Source organism: Ambystoma mexicanum, chromosome 14 (assembly GCF_040938575.1).
Source record: "Ambystoma mexicanum isolate Mex_15411 chromosome 14, UKY_AmexF1_1, whole genome shotgun sequence".
Taxonomy (NCBI): domain Eukaryota; kingdom Metazoa; phylum Chordata; class Amphibia; order Caudata; family Ambystomatidae; genus Ambystoma; species Ambystoma mexicanum.
In genome coordinates this window covers 518096281-518119336 of record NC_090940.1, presented here as the reverse complement: position 1 = coordinate 518119336, position 23056 = coordinate 518096281, and the positions used below count along the sequence as shown (strand labels likewise).

Here is a 23056-nt window from a genome sequence, read left to right as displayed (position 1 = left end):
GGAGAAAAATGATTGATTGATATTTTATTTCTATCGCGCTCATACACAAGTGTTTCAGAGCGCGACCAGACAGGGAAGAACAAAAGCAACGATCTTACTAGGCCCAGTGACCTTGAGAAAGTGCAAGTGCAGGGTAGAGGGAGAAGGGGGAGAAGTGCAATGGAGGGGGAACAAAAGGAGAGTGCGGAGCAAGAAGGAAAAAAAACAAAAATAATAATAAAATAATAAATAAAAAGGCAACAAACAATGGGAGTGCAGCCAGCAAGTGGCAAGTGCTGGGTTTATGGCAGCAGGCCGTGTAGGTCTGAAAGTGCAGGAAGAAAAGGGGAGGGCTGTATGGGTACAGATACAGACCCCAGTGCAGGGGGTGGCCCGGAGGCAGTGCGTGAGGGTGGCAAGATGAGCAGGTACCTGGGCCCAGAGGACAGACGGTGGCCAGGTGCATGGTGCCGAGGGAGAGCAGAATCAACAGGGGAGAGGGGAGGAGACTGCAGAAGCAAAGAGGAAGGTTTTGAGGTGCTTCCGGAACCGGAGATGGTTCTGCTCAAGTTTTAGAGTGGCAGGGAGGCTGTTCCAGAGGGAGGCCCCAGCCGAAGACAGAGCTCTACCCCCAGCTCGTTTCTTTGAGAAGCGACTGACCCTGAGGGAGTTCGAGATAGAGGAGCGAAGTGCTCGAGATGGGAGGTATTTGCGGAGGGATAGCTGAAGGTAGGTTGGACCCAGGCCCCAGAAAGCCTTGTGGACAATGCAGAGGTTTTTGAATTTAATCCTTGCATCCACAGGGAGCCAATGGAGAGATTTCAGAGCTGGAGAGATACGATCCCAGGGCTTGAGGCCAAGAACAAGTCTCGCAGTCCTGTTACAATTACCTAACTCTGAGCCAGTGCCACTGATTCGCCACGAGCTAGGATTAATATCCTTGCATGGCAGATACAAATGGCAATGGTGCTCCTTATATCGTAAGCTTATAATGGGCGAGTTGCAAAATGGTCTAGTTCGTCTAATGGCAGTGTATGCTGCAGAGGAAACGCGCAATGAGTTTATAAGAACATGGAGGCTTAGAGCGCTAAAACTGCTTTGCGATGCTGATAGATCTACGCAATTGCTGATCAACAACCCCTGTAAGGCCAAGGAAAAAATGTGGCAATATGATTGGAATCGAACATATGCACAATGCACACATTATAAAAAAAATCCAAGAGAATCCCTTCGAATTAAAAAAAAATATGGTCCAACATCACGATACCGAATAGTATCGCCTAGCATTTCTGCGCTTCAGACTTCATCTATGCCCAACAGCAGATCTCTTATGTAAACGCAATATGCTGCCGAAAGAAAAAATCTATTGCCGATTCTGCCTAACTGAACCCGAGACTTTGCGACACTTATTAGTTGACTGTGTGTACCTGTTAGCACTAAGATGCAAATTATTCAAGCCTTTTTTTCAAGGGTACATCAATGTTATGCATGATCAATTATGGCGCACACTATTTCACACGGGCAAAAAATCATTGGAATACGCAATAGTTAATTATATAAAAGCCCTAAAACTGTAGAAGGTTCTACTAGGGTTGCTTGTATGGACTGCCATTCTTTTTCTGCTACGATTGGAACTCGCAGATGGATATTGTATTGTATTATATCTATATCTATGTCTACAGAATGTGTTTTGAATTTTGGTTTCTAATGCATATCATATGAACTGATAATCGATAAACTTTTATTTTATTGTATGCAGGAAAATACTTAGCTATGTTAACCTATTGTGGGCTTTTAATGGAAATGCGAATAATATTTTTGTAAATTTTAGAATTTGTAGTGTAAAATGTAAATGTTGAAAGGTTGGACAAATTAATTTTTCTATAGCCATAACAACAATAAAAAAAGAAAAAAAAAAAGAAAACAGTTTCACCTTAAAACTGTATTTCTAATGGATTGTGTCCTGCCACGTATTCCTTATCTTAGGATATTTCCAATATCCAGCATAGGTGCTTCGGCAAAAAACAATTTCAGCAGGGGGAGCTGCACATCAATGCCTGTTGACTGGATGTCCCTTGGAGGGCCTACGTCTCGGTGTCACCGAAGGTATATATAGTGCGCGCAGTGTCCATTGGCTACAGTTCTGTTTTTCCGCGACAACGTTTCAGATACGGTACACTTCGTTCCTTTGTGAAGAGAAACCTTCTAAAAATGGCTTTGTCATCGACGTCTTCCACTCCGAAGTCAGGTTTCAAAAAATGCTGTGACTGCGGTTCGAAGATGTCCGTTACGGACCCCCACAGAATATGCTTGTGGTGTCTGGGATCCGCTCATCCTTTGTCAGAGTGTCAGACTGCCTGAGAGAGTGCAGAGGGAAACTTGCAGCAGTTAGGACCCATAAACCCCCATCGAGTCAGTCAAAAAGACAGACTTCGGACAAGTCGAACTGTTTCTCCTCGCCGTAAGAAAAATATTCTGATCTCGAAGTGGTTCCCACCATTCGTCATTGTTCAGACATTCGAAGATTGCAGGGCCTATACAGTAGGGAGAGTGGGGCCCGGGGTTCCAATTCTTTTGTAGAATGCATTTCCTTCTCCCCTCTCTTTTCCTTGTTGGTTTTGCTGTCGCTTTTTTAACTTGAGCTATGCAAAGGACAACTTTTTAAATTTTGCCCTTCTTGCAACTGCAAATATCCCTGGAAGGACACACACCGGAGGTGTAACAAGTCCTGATGACTTACGTCCAAAGACATTAAAAGAACGACGGGCGAAACAGTGGGCGGCCTACGCAATGCAGCAGGCAGAGTGTAGCTCCCCCGTCAGCGCCTTGAGTGATGAGGAAATAAGCGACAGCCATGGTTCGGATCCGGAGACCATTGACCTATCTACGGAACAGCCAAGTTCCGAGATGTCCGTCCCCGACCCTGCCATGCAGGCCACCGGTTCTACTATGGGGAAAGTACACCTCGGCGACAAGGACACACACAAAGTACGGAAAGGAAAGCGCACAACCCCCCTGAGCCTCCTCAACAGACTCATCGGGAAGGCCACAGATGCCAACGTGTATGCCGAAACTCTTGACGGAACCCTATGGGCCTCAGGATCGGCAGCCCTCCCCGCAACCGTCCATACAGCATGCTCCCAGACAACCAAGTCAAAAGGGCGTCGGCACCAAACGTCACAGGAGAGCCGAGACGCCTTTATAAGAGCATGTCTACGCCAAAGGTTTTGGCGGCACAGAAAACCGCGTCAAAGGTGTTAGGCCCATCGAAATCCCTCCCAGATGCGCTGGAGATCCAAGGACACGTCGAAATACACGTCGATGAGTCGAGAAGGTCAGGAAGAATATTCTGAGGGGTCTCAACCCCTGTCTAGGACTCTGTCAGACAGATCTCCACCGCCTACAGACTCAAGCCCTCAGCAAGAGTCCTTTGCCCCTTCATACCCCTCTGGCTCATCCTTCTGGACGAGGGATTAGTTTGAGGGGGGTATGAACAGGCTCTCCAAGTTTGTGGACTTTTCTGAAAGATTCGCCCCTAAAAGGCCAAGATAGGACAACTCCTACCCTACTATGTCCAAATTTCCAAAAATATCCAGTCATGCTCATCATGAGGTGTTTGACCTTACAGAGTCCACGGATGGCCATTAGGACCCCTATGACAAGGGGGAGGATCTCTATGACAAGACTATAGACCCCTTTCCAAATTGGGGTGATGAACAACCAGTGGGCAACGGACCATGGCTGTCCCCAGCCCATACCCCTGATCCAGACACACTGTGCATAGATCCTCCCTCCTCCCCTCCTATAAGACAAGCCTCTCGAATCGATGACCAGATGGCATTCAATTTTTAATTTATTTGTTTAATTCTGTTGGAGAATAAATTCCTTGCCTCATTCAAGGCCTCGCATTCTAGGATGAGATGTTTCAGTTTCTTCTTTCACCTCACAAAACCTACATTTAGTATCTTTCGGCATTATTTGTTTCCTTCTGACTAGGACATCTATTGTCAACAGGATATTCCATTTCAGCCTCAACAAGATCCCACTATAATATCGATTAGGGAAGAGGAGTAGATGGAGAGAGCTCAATGCCAAGATTATGCCTCCAGGTACCCTCAGAACTGTTCCAAGGGGAACGGTCTCTGGATCACATGGTCAGAGAAATTTGTGTATGCTTTTCCCACCCGACTCCCCCACTGAGCAAGATAGTGCACAAGATGCACCAGGAACCAGTCGCAATGATTCTGGTGGCCCCGATGTGAGCCGCCAACCCTGGTTCTCCCATCTGATGGCGATGTCAGTCTCCCCTCCGATGAAACTACCTTGCCCATACAACGTGCTGTCGCAGGACAGAGTGGAAACGCTCCGTCCATGCCTGCAAACTCTCAACCTAGCGGCCTGGCTCTTGAAGTCAGAGTTTGGGCACCTCCAACTTGCTCAGAGATGCATGGACATACTTATAGAAGCAAGAAAGCCTAACACCAGACGTTGCTACTACAATAAATGGAAACGCTTTATCTGGTGCAATTCCAAGAGCATCAATCCTTTAGACTACTCACCAACACATATTGCATTATACCTCACTCACCTACTGGATTCAGGTCTGTTTTTGAATTCCCTGAAGGTCCACCTAGCTGCATTCTCAGCATATACCACGTCCCAGAAGGTGTTGTGGTGGAAAATACCAGTAATCGAGGCTTTCATTTCAAACCCAGATCCTGGATGGGACCTACATGTGGTATTAACTAGACTAATGGGATCTCCCTTTGAACCTATGCATAAGGCTAGCCTTAAAGCACTCACAAGACCGCCTTCCTAGTGGCAGTCAAATCAATAAGAAGAGTTGGTGAACTACAGGCCCTTTCAGTTCAAGACCCATTTGTCACAATTCACAAAGACAAGGTGGTTCTGCGCACTCACCCACGGTTTGCGCCCAAATTCATTTGGAAGTTCCATGTCAACCAATCAATAGAACTACCCACATTCCTCCAGAACCCCACTAACGTGGCAAAAAGAAGCCTACACACACTGGATGTGCGCAGGGCAGTCATATATTATCTGGAAAACACTAAACCACTTAGGAAAACAAACCCGTTTTTTGTTTCAGTGGAAGCTGGTAGAGAAGGGGACCCGGTCTCTAAATCGGCCATCTCAAAGTGGATTGTAAATTGCATCACACTCTGCTACTCTCTTGCCAAGCGAGATCTGCCCTTCAAGCATAGAGAACACTATACTTGGGGCACTGGGTCTTCCATAGCTTTCATTGCAAATGTTCCTCTCGAGTCCATTTGCAAAGAGGCAACCTGGAGTTCTGTACACACCTTCACAAAACACTACTGCCAAGATGCACACTCTAGGTCTGATTCGCAGGTGGAACAAGCGGTACTAAGACATCTTGTTACTAGTGTTCCTTCTCACATCCCACCACCAACTCTGGGTACTGCTCGCTAGTCTATGCAGAGCATGTGATTCTAAGCAGATTCACAAACATCAGAAGACATGCATTACTAACCGTAATAGCATTTCCGATGATTGTATCTGCTTAGATTCACATGCCCCCACCGTTCCTCCCCGCAGAAGGTAGAAGGAACATAGACATCTTAAACTTTTCTCTCTCTATGTATTCACGATAGTCATAAGGCTCCCTCGCGGCAGAAAAAATACGATCGGAGGGACCTCGGCGCGTGAGGGATTTTGGGTAAATGTCACGTTAGGGATAGTGTTAAAAGCACACCCCTTTCGATTCTCGAAAGACAAGATGCAATACTCCGCGATTACCACTAGATGTCGGACTATATGCACAGCATGTGAATCTAAGCAGATACAATAATCAGAAATGCTGTTACGTTAATGTCGACATCGAGACGGAGGCCTTCGAGGGACATCTAGTCGACAGGCATCGACACACAGCGCCCTCTGCTGAAAATATATATTCTTTTTCGAAGCAACTAAGCTGTATATTGGAAATGTCATAAGCTAAGGAATACGTGGGAGTAACATCCAATCAAAAGAACATTACCAGGGGTAAGCAACGTGTTCTTCTCCTCTAAACCAATTGCTGTCCTCTGGTTCATACTGCCCATCCAATGACCGTCCTCCCACTAAACTGGCCATGTTCAGATTTTTACAGCACGCTTCTGTGTTGGGAGTCCTCACGCTGCTCTCCAAGCTATTTTTGTGCAATTTCAAATGTTTTAATAGAAAGGGGAATAATTTTGACCGACTTCTTTTTTTTTAATTTTTAAAAAAAATGTTGCTGATAGTTTTCAACCAAAGGACAGCTACCGACAGCGGGGATCCGCTGGCGGCAAAGATCTTCATCCATGGTCTGATCGTCCATCGAAGTTTTGAGAAGACCTGGCCTTGGGGCTACTTCGCGCCTTCCAACCATGTCCGGGGAGTAGGAAAGCAGGAGCCTCTTCAAACTCAGCACGAAGTGTGGATTAAGGAACGTATCGACATAAATGCTTACATTGCCTGCATCCGGACCACGATGTGAAGGGATGCCAGGTGTGCTGTGGTTTCTCAAAGAAATCCAAGAAAGATTGCTACAGCAGGCTGGCAGCGTGACTCCAATCGATCAAGGCCTTGACTCGGCCTCCGGGCAGGGTCATGGCTCACCCAGGACCGGCCGGTCGGAGGAACGAACTCCCTCCAGGAGGAGGTCGAGATCCTTTGAGGAGGCCCCGCCGGCAGGGGTCCAAGAGAAGACCAAGTTCTGTGATGCTGGGTTCACCGCCGATGTGGGACCCAAGTCAGGCAGAGCGTGATCGCCATCACCATCAGTCTACACACTGAGCCTGCCGACGAAGGGTGCCTCTTTTAAGTGAAATTCCCTAATGCTGTCCAAACTCTGTTTATCAGTGGGCAACCAGACAAGGGAGAAGTCTGGGGAGGACCCGTCAAAACAAACTAAGACCTCTCAGCCGTCCAAGTCAACCGATTCGACAACAGCCCAGTCGACGAGGGCTTCGACAAGCACATAGTCGACATCCACCACAACAGTATTTGAAGGAGTGTTTGCCCGTGAAGGCTATGACGGCCACCCATGTCTGTCCTTACCCCCGAAGCGTGATACTGCTGCGGAGGCAGTGACAAAGGCAGCAGGCACCCCAAAGTTGGGTAAAGGCCCTGCAATCACATCGGCCCAGAAGCCTCCAGAGATAGTGAAGGGGCCCCTGAGGGACCCTCGGATGTGGAAACAAGGCACAATCACCACACACGAATGGATACGCCAGACACAAGGTTCTGTTCCCAAAATCTAGGGTTTATTGCAATACAAAATAGTCCCAGTTGGCCAAATGGTCCCACGCCCCGCAACGTGTGTCTAACTGACCTCGGGGGGGGGGGGGGGGGGACGCAAGAGAGTGAGAGACGTACATCAGTTACATTTATACAAAAGGAGCACCTTACAGCAATGACACATTTTGACACATTCAATGCCGCCCCCAATTCATTTCCCTTTGAATTAGAGGCGATGATTGACCATTGTGACAAATATGACACCTTAGACCACCATATTTAGTAACGGTTTGCAATCTCCAATTTTACAGACAACATTCTTTATTTGCGAGAACACAGCGTTTCTGTTTTCATGGGCAAGCTGCGCTTAGGAGACTGGCACATACCAGGCCTCACTATCTCTTAGTTTCGATTCTCGCTCTAGAGGTCAGCCCGCTCTCCGGGGCCTCACTGTGCTCAGAAAGAGGGGCCATAAAGAAGAACATAATTCAGCTCTTTAAATGCTAGTTTCATACATTACTATTCTTTCAGGAGACTTGCTGGCATTTGTGTACTGATTAAAATGCCTTGCTCCCTGCCTTCAAGGATATGCGAGGGAGGGAATCAGGCATTTCTGTCTGGCTTTCCAGTGTGATGTTTCAACATGTTTCTTAGCCTTGGATCATTGAAGCGAAATAATATCTACAGCAAAGCAGTTTTACATGATGCAAAGTGGCAACGTTAGAGAGAGCAGAGAGAAAAAAAATGGCGATGCTGGTCATCTTAAAATGGCCTCACTCTAGTTGAACTGATAGCTACATAATAACTTATGAGTATATATTCTTAACACTGTAAATGAGGCAATTGGTCTTCGGCCAACCAATTAATCATGCATTTCCTTCCGCCCAAGGGGTGTTTAGTATTTCTGGACTGACAATAGAGAGGAGGATAAGGCACCCCCAGTAGAATCCCACGGGGTGTGGAACCACATGCTGCTCCAGGAAAACCAGGGCAGATTCATTCAAGCTCTGGCAATGATGATTTGCCTGATGACTGTAAGGACTGGTTTTCTATACTCTGGCCTGGTGGACAGGCCGACCTATATTGTGACGGGGACAACTCTGGGAAGCTGTAGCCAAACCAGTTTGGGTAGCAGCGACAGGCGATCGAGGCTAAGTTCTTCAGAGGTGGTGAGCTTGTAAGGGGTCCACAAGGAGGTTACACAATGGGAATCACTGATTACACTTAGACAGGATGTATACAAATAAAAAAATAGTTATTTATTGGCCAAAACACACTATAGAAAAATTTCTACTAGCAAGTACAATTATCACACATGACTAATAAACATAGATACTTCTATTCATTCACTTATTATAGGGCATAATACATATCAAAAACTCCTGCAAAGGAAAGGTTAGATTAGTACTATGAACTCAAGGTCCACAGAGAATGATCCCTAACTAAAATTGTCTGTCCAGCCCTAAGTTGTCTGGGACCTTTTGCCCAATAGTTCAGGTAAAGGTTCCACAGAATCTTTGAATCAGGAATAAATGCAGGTAGGGTGTCTGGGGTCCAGTAAAGGGTTCTTGGGGTTAGGGTACAAGTAGAACTACCAAAAGTAGCCCCAACTTTCAAAGGTTTGACCGGTATCCACAGTTAGTAGCCAAACGCATTAAGGCTAACACGAAAAATCCTCAAAAGTGGGAAACAGTCACTGCTGCACCAGCTTATCCTTTTAGCACACCTAGAGTAACCAAAGATGTTCTGAGTGTTAGTCTAGGGCAAAACAAACATGTTCCCCATTGTACTGCAGTGTAAGCTGCACTGTACAATGATAAAAAGTTACCACAAGTGATACAAAAGTAACCAAAAGTAGTAACACAGTAACATGACTAAGGGAAACCATGTTTCCCAGTACTGTCAACCTGATGGACATGTCAGTTTCCCCATGACATATGAGCAAAAGCCAGTGCAGTGAAGCTTAAGGCTTCACTGTACTGCAGAAAGTACAGATCTGATTAAAAAATAAAAACAAAAAGTTTGGGGTTTCCATAAAGATGGAAGGAAAGGTGCAGTAAAGAGAAATCTTTCCTAAAACAGACTACAATACAGACCACGAAGGAGAAGAATCTTGAGGGTGGTGAGCCTACGTCCCCTGAACGCCAAAGGAGGCGCGTCAGTCCAGACCCTACACCACTGGCTCCTTTCACTCCTCAACTGAGGGATGTGCTGCTGGATATTCTAACAACTCTACACACACTGGCCATGGAGATCCAGCAGAGGATGTCCCCTGCACCTGGGCCTGCGCCACCACAGGACCCGCAGGAGGCTCTGCGGTTGAGCCCTCCTTGTTGGAAGAGCAAGTCTAAGGGGGGGGGTGCTGGTCCTCGACGTCATCCAACTCCTCTGTCACCATCACGTAGCGACCCGACTACACCCGGAGCCCCGGCTCCACACACCGACACTGGCATGGACACAGCTACCATGGCTACAGGCACCGACAATGGTGACTTTGTGCCAGCTGAGGGGGAAACATCACACGCGAACAACCCCCTAGGGCCTCTCCACTGGACGAAGTTGGATCCTTTCATTGCTCGATATCCAGAGCCTCTGAGCGGTTTCAGTTAGTACCCGAGAAAGAAGGGTTCCTGTACCAGCTTTGCAAGTCCAGAAGAAATACCATCATGTCTGTTCTTTTCCTGGATATCTGGGAGGAGGACATGGTGCTGGTGAAAAACCAGATTATGGCCCCGCCCAAGCGTGACAGACTGGAGAAATAGTACAGAGTACCAGATTCTGCTCCTGGGTGCTTAAGATCTCGGTATCCGTGATCATGGCTGCAGCCAGGATGCGCTCGGCGAACCCATAGTCAGCGGCCATGGACCCTCCGGAACAGGAGGGGAAGAAGCTAAGCTGGATGCAATATGCAATGGGTAAGAGAATAATCTACACAGCAGCCTCTACCATCAAGGCAGCTAATGCCCTAGCCATTTTGTCTGGATATGACCAGGAACTATGGTACAAGCTGGGACCTATTCTAGACTTTCTGCCCAAGGACCAGAAGGTCGAGGCACTAGAACAGTTTCAAGAGACGGGGGTGGGTGGGAAGAGGTCTTGGACAACGCCATCACAGTGGTGATGGACATTAAGGACACAGGATTCGGCCAGATGGGGAACAGAGTGTCCCTTCGACGACAAGGGTGGTTGAAGGCAACAAATTTCCGCCAGGATGTTCAGACGAAGGTGCTGGATATGCAGTTTGATGGTGAAAACCTGTTTGGCAAGGCCGTTGGCTTGTCTTTACAAACCATAAAGACAGACACAGAGACAGTGCGCTCCCTGGGAACCCTACAACGTCGACTGTCCTTTCGTTGATCCAGAGTAAAGCCAGGCAGATCATCCAAGGGATATACTATCCCGTACCAATGTCCTTCATGCTCCTCCACTCAAGCATACAGGTTTCTCTCTCAGGGCAGCAGTGGACAGCATCAGCGCCACCCACAGTACAGGGCCCGACCCCCCCCCAAGCAGACCTGGACCAGCCGTGACCTCGGGTCCTCGTATTCTCTTCTGTTCAGAAGTGTAACGTCTATGGTACCAGTAAGTTCTTGGACTCTTTCTGCTTCTTCTTGGCTGCACGGCTCACTTGTTGCGCTGTCTGGTTCACGTGTGTTTCATTCTCATCTTCTGAATCAATCTTGCTCTGTGTCTTGGGCCGGGAGTGGTTTTCTCCCGTCAGTGGTATCTGCACTATTCTGCAGGCATCGTTGCTGTGTGGTCACCCCACCACCAAACTCTCGTCAGTCGCGTTGTTTGCTTCCGATCCCATACGCCGTTGTCCCAGAGTCTTTGGCTCCGCGTCAGAGCTTGACTGCCTTACTTGGACTCTACGAGAGCTCTGCCTCCTTCTGTTCTGCTATGCACAGGGAACTTCCCCTGGTTTTCCGGTTTCCGGCTTCTCTCGGCTTCTCACCGTCTCTAACTTGTCATATCATCGCTTTTCAGCATCCTCGGCACAGTCCGTTGGAGCGACTGATTTAAAGGGATAGTATTAGTTTCCTGTTGTGGATACTATAAGTTCACTTCTCCAGCATGGGATCTGACGGGTTGGTAACAGCAGTCATAGTCGATGTGGCAGTTGATGACGATGTTGAGGATTATGGTGTTATCTTGGCTAGTTGAGATGCTGATGGAGGCAATGGAAGAGCCCACTTTGGCTCTCTCCTTCGTCGCCTTGTCCACCGATGGCAAGCAGAGTTTCGAAGGAGTCTCTTAGAGGGGTGCCCTTTACCAGTAGGCTCCCTGGTGATGTGGTCGGCAATGGTGAACTTGTCCTTCCCGAGCCGGGACCCACTGCATTGGCGAACCCAGTGGTATCAGTGGCGTGCAGCCTTGACTGCTTTTGGACCCCCGCGGGTGGGGCGTCCTCACAGGACCTCAACCTCTTTTCTGAGGGAGTTTGATCGTGGGACCGGCCGGTCTTAGGGGAAACATAACCATGCCCAGAGGTCTTAACCGATTATAACCACACCGCCAACCTGCTGTATCAATCTTTCTTGGTCTTTTTAAAAAACATGGCAGACCTCATCATGGTCCGAATGCATGCAGTAAAGACATTTGTGGTGTCGATCCTCCACGAAAACATTCCTTAGTCCACATTTCACACAGTTTGAAGAGGCATCTCTTCTCCTTGGTCATGGTGAAAAGGTGCGTAGTAGGCCCAAGCCTGGGCCTTCTCTGATCCAATGAAAGATCCTCGATGTAGTATGATCTTCACCGACAGCGGATACCCGCTGCCGGTAGTCGTCCTCCGGTCGAATGATGAATCCAAAAATCAGTCAAAACTTTCACATTTTACCAAAAGACTCAAAACATTAGGAAAAATAGCTTGGAGAGCACTAGGACTGCCAAGCCACCAGGGGTGGAGCTTAGGGAGAGGACTGTCCTTGGATGGGTGCAGTATGACCCAAAGGACAGTGATTGGCTTAGAGGAAAAATACAGTTTTAAAGCTAAAGTGAAACTGGTTTTTCTTTTAACGAGGATTCCCAGTCTGATGACAGGTGATATTCATGAGCATGTGAATCGATGTCAGACGCATGCTGGAGAACAATAGTTACAGGTAAGTAACTTAAATCTTCTCCTCAAAGTTTTCAGAATGCCCAGGCTTGGGCCTACTTCACGCCTTCCACTGTGTCGAAAGAGAAGAGTCACCAAGATATTCCTGAAATGTGGACTCTGGAATGTCTGACAAGGATTGATAACACAAGTGCTTGTATTGCCTGCATCCGGACCACGATGGGGAGAGATGCGAGATTCACGTTGGTTTTTCAAGGAAGACAAAAAAGGACCATTACAGCAGGTTAGCAGTGAGGCTCAAGTTGGGCAAGGCTTCTGACGTGGCCTCCAGGCACGATAATGCCTCGTCCACGACCAGCCAGTCCCATGAGTTAACTCTATGTGAAGAGTTAAAGGTCATTTGAGGACGCCCCTTTCCTGAGGGTCCAAACAAAGGCTAAGCACCATGGTAGGGAGCCCACTGGTTTCACCGTGGCTGAGGGTCCCAGTTCGGGAAGGAGACGTTCACTGTCGCCATCTTCGTCCACGGCGAGCCTGCAGTTAGGTGTGTTCCTTCCAAGAGGAAGTCCTTGACTCCATCGAAGCTTCGATTGTCGCCCTTGGACAAGACTATAAAGGAGAAGTCGTCTGGTGGCTCCTCTCGCCCCCTGTCAATGACACCATCGATGATTAGGACCACGACTTCCTCAACGACCGTTTCGTCTTCCAAGACTTCCACCCTGTCGACGATCAAAATTCCGTTGGCGAGAGCACTGGCTTCCTCTTCGCCTATCCCGTTGACGACCCTCACGACTTGGTCGAAAGGGGGCCTGGCAACGACTGGGGACTCCAAAATCACAACAACAACTCCATGAGTGGTCTTGCCTCCACGGTATACGGCTTCTGCAGTGGCAACAAGATCAGCTGACGCCCCTGTGAAAGTGGTGGTACCCATTGTTGCCTCACTACCGAAAGAGTTGGGTAAGGCTAAGGAGCGGCTACCCATGGAACCCCTCAACAGAGGAAAGTTTCTTTGATGCCAAGGGATGCTAAGGAGCCTTTGCATGTTTACACAAGCTCTAACGACTTGCCCGAGGACTACTACTCGGACCACGAAAGGGGCCATGGTACTGTGTCCATGGATGGGTCTCTGAGGGGTGAGCCTGAACAGCCATCTAGCCCAAGGAGGCGCTTCAGCCCGAAGCCGTTGCTGGATGTTCCTCTCACACCTCACAGTACCATGGCCAGTGCTTCGGGACATGTCGAACATCCTTACAACCCTGCACATTTTAGTATATACAAGTTGTATTTGGAGATGGAACAAAGGCTGCCTGCTATTCCTGTGTGTGCTCAGGCCCAGAGTCCCTCAAGACTGCCGACCAGGAGCCCTTCCAGGCCAAAGTGTAGGTCAAGGGACCGTCTGGCCAGTGTCATCAGCTGACCACGCCACCACCACTGCCGCCGTATCAGGCTTTGACCCCAGTGGTGGAGGAACCTACGGACATCAGTACGGATACAGACACCACTGTGACTCCTACCAATGAGTCCGATGACTATGTCCCAGCAGCCTGGGAGCCGCTGGGTTCTGACTACCCCGAAGGGCCTCGCCACCGGATGAGGTTGATTGCTTTCACGCCATGATCACGAAGGCCCCCACGCTCTTGAATTTGGTACCAGAGGAGAATAAGAAAAAGGGGTTCCTCTTCCAGCACCGGGAGTCCAGACGTAAGTCTGTCATGTCAATTCCTCTGCTATATGATGTATGTAGGGAGGGTTTGGCACTGATGAAGATGCCAAGTACCGCTCCCACACAGAGACAGGCTGGAGAAGAAACGTATGGTTCCGGACTCAACCCCCAGGTGCTTGAGGTCCCAGCCTTCTCTGGACTATGTGGTATCTGCTGCTTTAAGGAAGTGCTCGTCAAACACTTCCCCTTCGGCCATGGTGCCTCCAGACCAGATGTGGAAAAAGCTTGAGGCTGTGGGGAAGCGCGTCCTTCTTTTTTTCTTCTTTTTTTTAAACCTTTATTTGTAAAACAATGCATCTTCTTTAATGTGTAATTACATACATTTGCTCATGCTTCAACTACAGCTGCATCAAGTCTGTAATGTCTTCCTTTGGTGCATTGAATTTTTGTATATGTTACCAACAGGTGTGAGACCAACTCTGTCTCACTTGTGATCAACATAGGAACAATAAACAACCCCGATCCCACCCCACTCCCCCCCTTTAACATGACATCCAAATGGGCATGACTCAATTACTTGTCTTGTCCAACAGATAAATATTCCTCTGTCTATGTAATACAGGACCTGTGTCATGAAGTCAGATCACATTTATGCTCCTCAACAGATCATGCCAGACCACAAGAGTTGCAGGTAAGTAACTTTAACCTACTTTTTCCCAGGGGCAGTAATGATATTTAAAAGGTAGGAGTACCATTAATATGCAAGAGTCTTTGTAGAAGAGTCCTTTGCTATCAAGTCATTTACTAGCAATGACTACACAGTTTGAATTTCTAAGACACGACTGTGTTTTATTAACTTTTTGTTTTTATTCAATTTGTTTTCAGTCTCCAAATGAGCGTGCACGGTTATACTTCCTTCTTGCCTGGTTCCATGCTGTAATACAGGAACGTCTCCGATATGCACCTCTAGGCTGGTCCAAAAAATATGAATTTGGTGAATCCGATCTGAGATCTGCCTGCGATACTGTGGATACATGGTTGGATGATTCAGCAAAGGTTTGTGGCTATAATTCCACATATGCAAACTGTTATTGAATGTAAAGATACATTTGAGGGGTATTACCTTTTTTTGTGTTGCTTGATTTTTAAAGATATAGCACACTATCATGATTGTTGAGTGAACAAACTAATGCACATGAACAGATTAATGGGTATATTAATGCTAGTTGAATATTGTAGATATGGATGGCATTGGCTCCATGGAATTTAGTGTACTTATTTTTGCAAGATCTACTTGTAAGTATTGGTACATGAAATAAAGAATTGGTGTGGAGAGTGGTTTAAAACATATTGAATCAACAAATAGTGCTGGATTGACAGATGTTTATTTTATTTGTTTTGCAACGCTCCTGAATCGAGGCAGTTGCTTCTGAGTGTTTTGTGCGTAAGGGAAGAAATGGGAGCGTGAGTAATGATGAGATCATGTGAGATAAACGCAATGGACAGGGGAGATTTTGCCCTCAACACAGGCCACTTCGAAACAGAGTACTTGATAACTGCACACATTAAAGCAGCAACACAACTATCTTGCATTTTCCAGCTACTTCCCCGAACCTGACCTCACGCACCCTTTTCTTTCATATCCACCAAACTATGTGGAGACCATACACATGGCACTGCTGTTTGTTAGGAAAGACTGGTGTTTGTCTCCTGCTTTGTTTGGACTCCTGACCTGAGTTTTTGGAGTTAAGAAAAAGCCTTCTGCTTTACTTCCCTTGTCTTTTCATTCCTTCTTATGGGGAAACTGATCAGTTCATAAGACTATCACTACTGAGAGACTGTAGGCTTGATTCTCCAGCATGCAGTCTGGTATGGATTCACTTGCTCATGAATATTCCTGATCAGGCTGGGAATCCCTAGTAAAAGAAAACCCAGTTTAACTTTAGCTTTAAAACTGTATTCCTCCTCTAAACCAATCTATGTCCTCTGGATCATACCGCCCCCATCCAATGACGGTCATCTCTCTAAGCTCCACCCCTGGTGGCCATCTTCAGATTGTTACTGCAGGCTTCAGTGTTGGGAGTCCTCTTAGTGCTCTCCAAGCTATTTTTCCTTATTTTTTTGTAAAACGTGAACGTTTTGACCTATTTTTGGATTTATCGTTCAACCAGAGATCGACTACCGGCAGCAGGGATCCGCTGTCGGTGAAGATCATACAACATTGAGAATCTTTCATCGGATCAGAGAAGGCCCAGGCTTGGGCCTACTTCACGCTTTTTCACCTTGACTTAGGAGAAGAGATGCCTCTTCAAACTCTGTGCGAAATGCGGACTAAGGAACGTTTTCGTGAAGTAGCGACACCCCAAATGTCTTTACTGCCTGCATCCGAACCATGACGAGGATGGATGCGAGGTCTGCTGTGGTTTTTCGAAAATGACGAAGAAGGATCGCTACAGCAGGCTGGCGGCGTGGTTAAAATGGGGTAAGGCCTCTGACTCGGCCTCTGGGCATGGTCATGCTTCCCCCAGAAGCGGTCGGTCCCACTATTGAACTCCTCAGGAAAGAGGTTGAGGTCCTTTGATGTGCCCCGCACGCTGGGGTCCTAAATAAGGCAAGGACGCACACCGCTGATCCCACTGGTTTCGCCGCTGCTTTGGATCCTGGCTCAGGAAGGACAAGGTCACCATCGCCGACCAAGCCGACTGCTGGTACCGCCCTGTTGACGACCACTACTTCTTCAAAAGGGGGGCAGACCATGAGGTTTATGCCCACAGTCGCAGCGACTGCAGCTTTGCGGGGTCCCTACCGCCACAACGTGAGGTAACTGCTGCGGCTTTGGCGAAGACCCCTGAAAGAGGGACAGAGGGACAGTAGCCGCTTACCCCCAGAAGTCTCAGGAAAGGTAAGGAGGTAAGGCTCCTACGACCCCTAGGAGGGGTACAGAACAAGGGCCTGAACCAAGTGTGCGGATGCACATTTATATTTGCTCCGATGATGGTGACGACCTACCCGTTCATCTACCTCTCCAGAAGAGGCGTACCAGCCCAGAGCCTCCCCCTCTCATTCCTCCTACACCTCAGTTCAGGGACGTTTTGTTGGACATTCTTACCACGCTGCACGCACTGGTATCCGAAATTCAGCACAGACTGCCACCCACACTGGGCCCTGCTCTGTCTAGAAGTCCTCCAAGACCGCATTCCGGAAGCTCTTCTAGGCGCAAACGCAAGTCGAAGGACCCTACCGGTCCAAGGTGCCAACCAACACCACCTCCAACATTGGGGGTTGACCCCAACAGGGTATCCTGTCACGCACACACCGGCGACGGACACCGACAAGGCCGATGACTTTGTGCCAGCGGACAGAGAGTCAGCAGGCGCGGATGACCCACAAGGGGCCTCTCCGCTGGTAACCAGTAGGGGAAGAAGCTGGGCGCTATGGGGAAGAGGCTGATCTAGCCGTCTGTCGGCACCTTAAGGCTGCTAATACACTGGCCATTTTGTCCCGCTACAACCGGGAACTCTGGTTCGGGAAGGACATTCTGGACTTATTACATGAAGACAAGAAGGCAGAAGCACTTGAGCTGTTCCAGGAAGGGGGAAGTGGCCTCGGACCATGCCATCACACAGAGACGGCACATTTGCTGGGTACTGTAAGGAAGGCATGGTATCAAACAGTGAAGACAGGCACAAGTGATCACAGTTGAAGGATGTTTATTGAACTTCAAATGGGTTGGGTGAATGCCGATCTAAACCTAAATCTAAGGATGGGAGCAAGCTACAACCATCAAATAATAATAATGCAGTCCTAGTCGAGTCTCTGTCAGATAAAAGGGCCTATACTAATAAACCTATCACCAATACTTCTAAATACAAAAGGGTGTGGGACAATGGTGTATGCAAAAACGAAATGTATTCAAGAAATATGTCAGGAAGGTTGAGCAGTTGGCTTCCCTTCCCCACGTTTTCAGCACAGGGCTAGGCGGCACATTCGAGCTTCGCACACACTCTGACATCGTGGCCTTCTGCCAAAGCCTCTTTTCCAATAAGTCTCTTACTGCAGAGGGTCTGTCGTAACAAAGTCTCAAAGTTCCATTCCTATTAGGATTTTTACATGCACACGTTCTCGATTTCAATGTTCATCATGGGTCTCCCTTTTCAGGCGGAGACCCCCTTTATCACAGTGTTCACACTTGGTCTCCCTCGTTCAGATTCAGATCCTCTTTTTACCAAAATCAAGGACTTTCGAATGTTCAATGGCTTTTGTTTAAACAGTCGCAGGACCACTTCGATTCACTTCACACAATTGTTTTCTTCAATCTTCTACTTTAATTTCTCTTGGCGGGATACCTTACGGAAACCTTCGATTGAGCACATTCATGTGCCGGACCACTCATCAATGGTATTGTATCTTGCCTTTTCAAGTTCAAACATTCATCAGCAGTTTAGCTTTACTTGCGTCTTTCATCACATGCGTTTAACAATGTTTGTTCCAGCGCTCGTTCTAGAATGTTGCTGCTTGTGAAACCACCGGCTGTGTAGATCTCTCTTGCACTTCTTTGTTCTTGGAGCCAAGGATGATACCAGGGTGGCTGCTGCTGCTGCTCCTCCCCGCCTTGGTCAGTTGCGCGGGAAGGCCCTCTGTATCTTCGACTCACAATGCAGGATTCTTTAGTCTTGTTTCCTGGTCTTACGCTTTCTGCCTTGAAGGTTTCTTGAAAGTAACGTGTCTTGTTGAAAAGGTCATGGGTATTTCCCTTCTTACAAACCCTTCTGGGTTTGCCTTCTTTCTCCCCCCGTTCAGCTGCCGACTCGAAACAGTTGTTCATTCGTGTGCTTTGCCTCGCTCAGAGTGTGCTCTCGTGCTCCGCCTTTTATCTGTGTGGGGAGGTTTAATGGAAGTCAGGTGTGAGTGATTGTCAGTAATTGCCTGACTTTGCCTGACCACAGAGGGACACGTCAGGTACACTGCTCGTGGTGTGAGTCTGTTTTCTCCCAGAGCGGGGTGTCTGTGTAAAAGTGTTGGAGAAGGTAAAGGGGGGGTGTAAGGTTCCCACATATCCTACTTGGTAGGATGGGGTAAAGGTGTTGCAGGGGGAGCGATACCGCTTCTCGCCATCCCGTGTCCCACTCCCCGAAGACCCCTCACCCCGTTGATCCTCCCACACAGGTCCACCCCCAGGTTCTGGATGCAAAGGCGATGGCAGTGCCCTGGCCACCTGAGAGAATCATCTGTGGGGACTAGCGGGTGAGACACCTTCTGGTTTCTCACTGTATCCTACAGCAACGTCAGTCGTTCCTGCGTTCCTCAAGGGGAAAACCCAGCAAGTCCTCCAAGGGCTACACCACCCCTTATCGGCAGCCTTCCCGCTCCACGACACAAGAGGCGTTCAGAGGGCGCTCCCATCAGTGGCGCTGTCCGCAGGGCAGGGCCCCGGCACCAAAACCGGCCTGAACTGGCCGTGAACTCTGGACCCCACTGTTGCACCCCAGTGGGAGGCCGGCTGGCGAGGTTCTTCTGCCCGTGGAAGACCATCTCCACCGACAGATGGGTGCTGGACGCTGTAGGACAGGGGCACTCCTTGGAGTTCCAATGCAGGTATCCTCGTATTCCCCCTGTGTATTGACAAGAACACGTGGCGCAGCTGCTGCAGGAGGTCCACGCCATGTTACAAAAGGGTGCATAGAACCTGCCCTGCAGCACCGCCGGTGCTCCGGGGTGTACTCCAGATCCTTTCTGGTCCTAAAGGGGACAGGAGAGTGGAGGCCGATCCTGGACCTGCGACAGCTCAACTAGTCCTTGAAGTCCCAGAAATCCAGGACGATCACGTTGCAGCACATGCTCAGCCAACTGGAGGAAGGCGACTTTCTGGCGTCGCTGGATCTGGAGGACGCCTACTTCTACGTCCCCATCCACCCCATCCACCGGAAGCACTGCAAGTACCTGTGATTTGTGGTTCAGGGTCAACACTATCAGTTCAAGGCACTCACCTTCGACCTGAAATCGGCCCCAAGGGTCATTACAAAGTGATTGGCTCTGGTGGCGGCACATCTTTGACTTTATGGCATCCAGGTCTACCCGTACCTGGTCGATTGGCTAGTTCGATCCTGCTCCCATGCTCTTGCGAGCCAGCACACAGCGGGGACTGTGCGTTTGCTGATGGATCTGGGATTCTGCATAAATTATCCAAAGAGCCATGATTCTGCATAAATTATCCAAAGAGCCATTGCAGAATGCTCTGTTTCTGGGAGCCCGACGCAACACAGTGACTTGCCTCGCATCTCCCTCAGGAAGAGAGGGTGGTAGCCATCCTAGGGAAGGTACAGCGCCTGTAGGCATGGTTGGCTACTGTGCAAGCAGTTAAGTCACTGTTGGACATGAGGTCCTCCTGCATCAACCTCGTCCGCCTTTGCAGACTACAGATGCGGCCTCTCCAGGAGTTTCTGAATGCAAGGTGGCAGCAATTCTCGGGATCCTGGATGGACAAGATCGAGCAATAGTGGTGGGGCGTGCGCTCTCATCTCGTGCAAGGGGCCCCATTCCAAGTCCCTCCTTAACAGGAGACAGTCACCACGGATGCTTCTCTGGGAGGTTGGGGAGCTTGCACCGGACAGTTGCACGCTATAGGCCTCTGGCTGCCAGAAGAAAAGACACTTCACATCAACGTCCTGGAGCTAAGGGCTGCCTTCTGGGCTCTCAAGTCCTTCCTGCCATCTTTGAGGGGTAAGGTGGTGAGGATCTTAACGAGCAATACCACCACCACCATGTTGTAAATCCAGAAGCAGGGTGGGACGTGCTCTCCAGGGAGGCCCAGGATCTGTGGCAATGGGCCATTTGTCAGGACATGTTTCTCGTCCCTTTTCACCTGGCGGGCATCAAGAACACCATCGCAGACTTGCTCAATAGAGACCTACGTTCTTGCCACGAGCTTTGCCAGGACCAGGTGGATCTTCTATTCCACGAATGGGGTCAACTCCAGATCAACCTTTTCGCAATGGCTACGAATTCCAAGTGTCAGAAGTTCACCAGCAGGTTGCCGTAGCCGAGGCGCATGGGGGATGCACTAGCGTTCCCGTGGGAGGGACTTTTCCTATATGCCATTCCTCCGTTCCCACTCCTGCTACGAGTGATCAACACACTCAGTGCCACTGCAGGATGATACTCGTCGCCCTAGTGTGGCCGCAGCAAATCTGTAATACATACCTGCTATGTTTTCGGCGGCTCCTTCCATCAGGTTTCCACTACTTCCAGACCTTCTCTCCAGAGAGGGGGGGAGGCGAGGGCTCAGCATCGCTGAACTCAGGCACTGGCTCCTGCAGCCCTAGAGTTTGGCCATTTTTTACCTGGTAATTGTAAGGGCATCCTGGCCAAGGCCAGAGCCTCTTCAACGTTGACGTGCTATGGCCACCATAAGTGGAAGCGTTTCTTCGTGTGGTGCCGGGCTCAGAAGATTACCCCTCCTGCGTGTCACAGCCCCGAAGCTCCTACCATATCTGCTTTCCTTGGCCAAGGCTGGCCTTACTCATGCCTCTATCAAGGTGCACCTGGCCGCCATATCCCGTTACACCAGGGCAACCGGGTAGGCCTTCCCAGTGGTCGCACAGACTTGTCAAGGAGTTCCTCAAAGGCCTCTTCAGGACTTTTCCACCGGTGAAGGCTCCTATCCCTACTTGGGAACCCAATGTCATCTTGACTAAGCTCATGGGGGTGCCCTTTAAACCAATGCATCAGGCCCCGTTCGAAGTTTCTATCGTGGAAGACTGCTTTCGTCGTGGCAATCACCTCGGCCACGCGGGTCGGGGAGATCCAGGCCCTGTTGTGCAAGCAGCTGTACTTGTCCTTCCACGCTTTGAGGGTGGTACTGCATGCACACCTCACCTATATGCCGAAGGTGCAGTTGGAGTTACACCTCAACAAGCCTTTGGTATTACCGGTCTTCTTCCCAAATCCATTGCCCTCTGTGGAGAGGGACGTGCATTGGAGTTTTACGTGGCACGTACAAGAAGCTTTCGGAAGATTTCTCAAATGTTTGTTAATTTTCGACCTGTGAATCACGGAAAGGCCTTGTCGGAGGCTTCCATCTCCAGGTGGCTCTCTGGACGCATCATGCACCGTCATTGGCTGGCTAGCAGGCTGCTGCCGGTAGAGAGCCCACTCCACCAGAGCCACTGCAGCAACGACTGTGTTTCTCTATGGTGTGCCTCTGCTCGACATCTGCAGGGCTGCTAAGTGGAGTTCCATGCACACCTTCACAAGGTTCTACTGCTTCGACAGGGATTCCAGGGAAGAGTGCTGAGCGGCCAAGCAGTGCTACGCAATCTGTTAATTTGAGGTGAGGTGTTTATTGCTTCTGTTGACCCATGCCACCTCTGTGGGTCTGCATATGTACTGCTGTTTAATCGTTATTCATGAGCATGTGAATCCATGCCAGACCCCATGCTGGAGAAGGTTTAAGTTACTTACCTTTAACTATTGTTCTCCAGCATAGGTCTGGCATGGATTCACATGCAAAGCCTCTCTCCTTCCCCTCTGTTGCTCTTCTTGGTTCATACTGCCACTTTACGTGCTTAACAAATCTGAAGATGGCCACCAGGGGTGGAGCTTAGGGATTGGACTGTCATTCCATGGGGGCAGTATGACCCAGAGTATAGTGATTGGTTAAGAGGAGGAATACAGTTTTAAAGCTAAAGTGAAACTGTTTTTTCTTTTACTGAGAATTCCCAGCCTGACAACTGGGAATATTCATGAGCATGTGAATCCATGCTGGAGAACAATAGTTACAGGTAAGTAACTTAAACTTTCTTAGGCGAGCAAGGGAGAAGATGCGGGAAGGCAGCGAAGAAGAGTTGCAATGGGAATCACTGCGGTTAGGTAACGACAGGTGATATTCAATGGATGAACAAAGGAGCAGGCCCAGCACATATTCTGTGGATGCAAGAAGGCTGAAAATGCACGAGCAGGTGTCTTGTAACACAAGTTGAAGATCCTTCAAGTTCCAAGGATGCACTCAGAATGGCAACATCAGCACCGTGGTATCCCTAGAAAGAGCTGGTTAATCCACTGATTGGTCCAGGAACACTTCTGAAGGCATGGATCCTAGAGCAGTGGCCGAG

General features: G+C 48.9%; 1 protein-coding gene across 1 annotated transcript in view; it reads left to right on the top strand.

Moving 5' to 3' along the window:
- Positions 1-23056, top strand: part of DYNC1H1 (dynein cytoplasmic 1 heavy chain 1) — a 2031190-nt gene that overhangs the window by 1653368 nt on the left and 354766 nt on the right. Inside the window, exon 70 of the mRNA XM_069637760.1 lies at positions 14832-15002. Coding sequence (XP_069493861.1) covers positions 14832-15002 — 171 coding nt within the window. The remainder of the gene's footprint in view (positions 1-14831; positions 15003-23056) is intronic.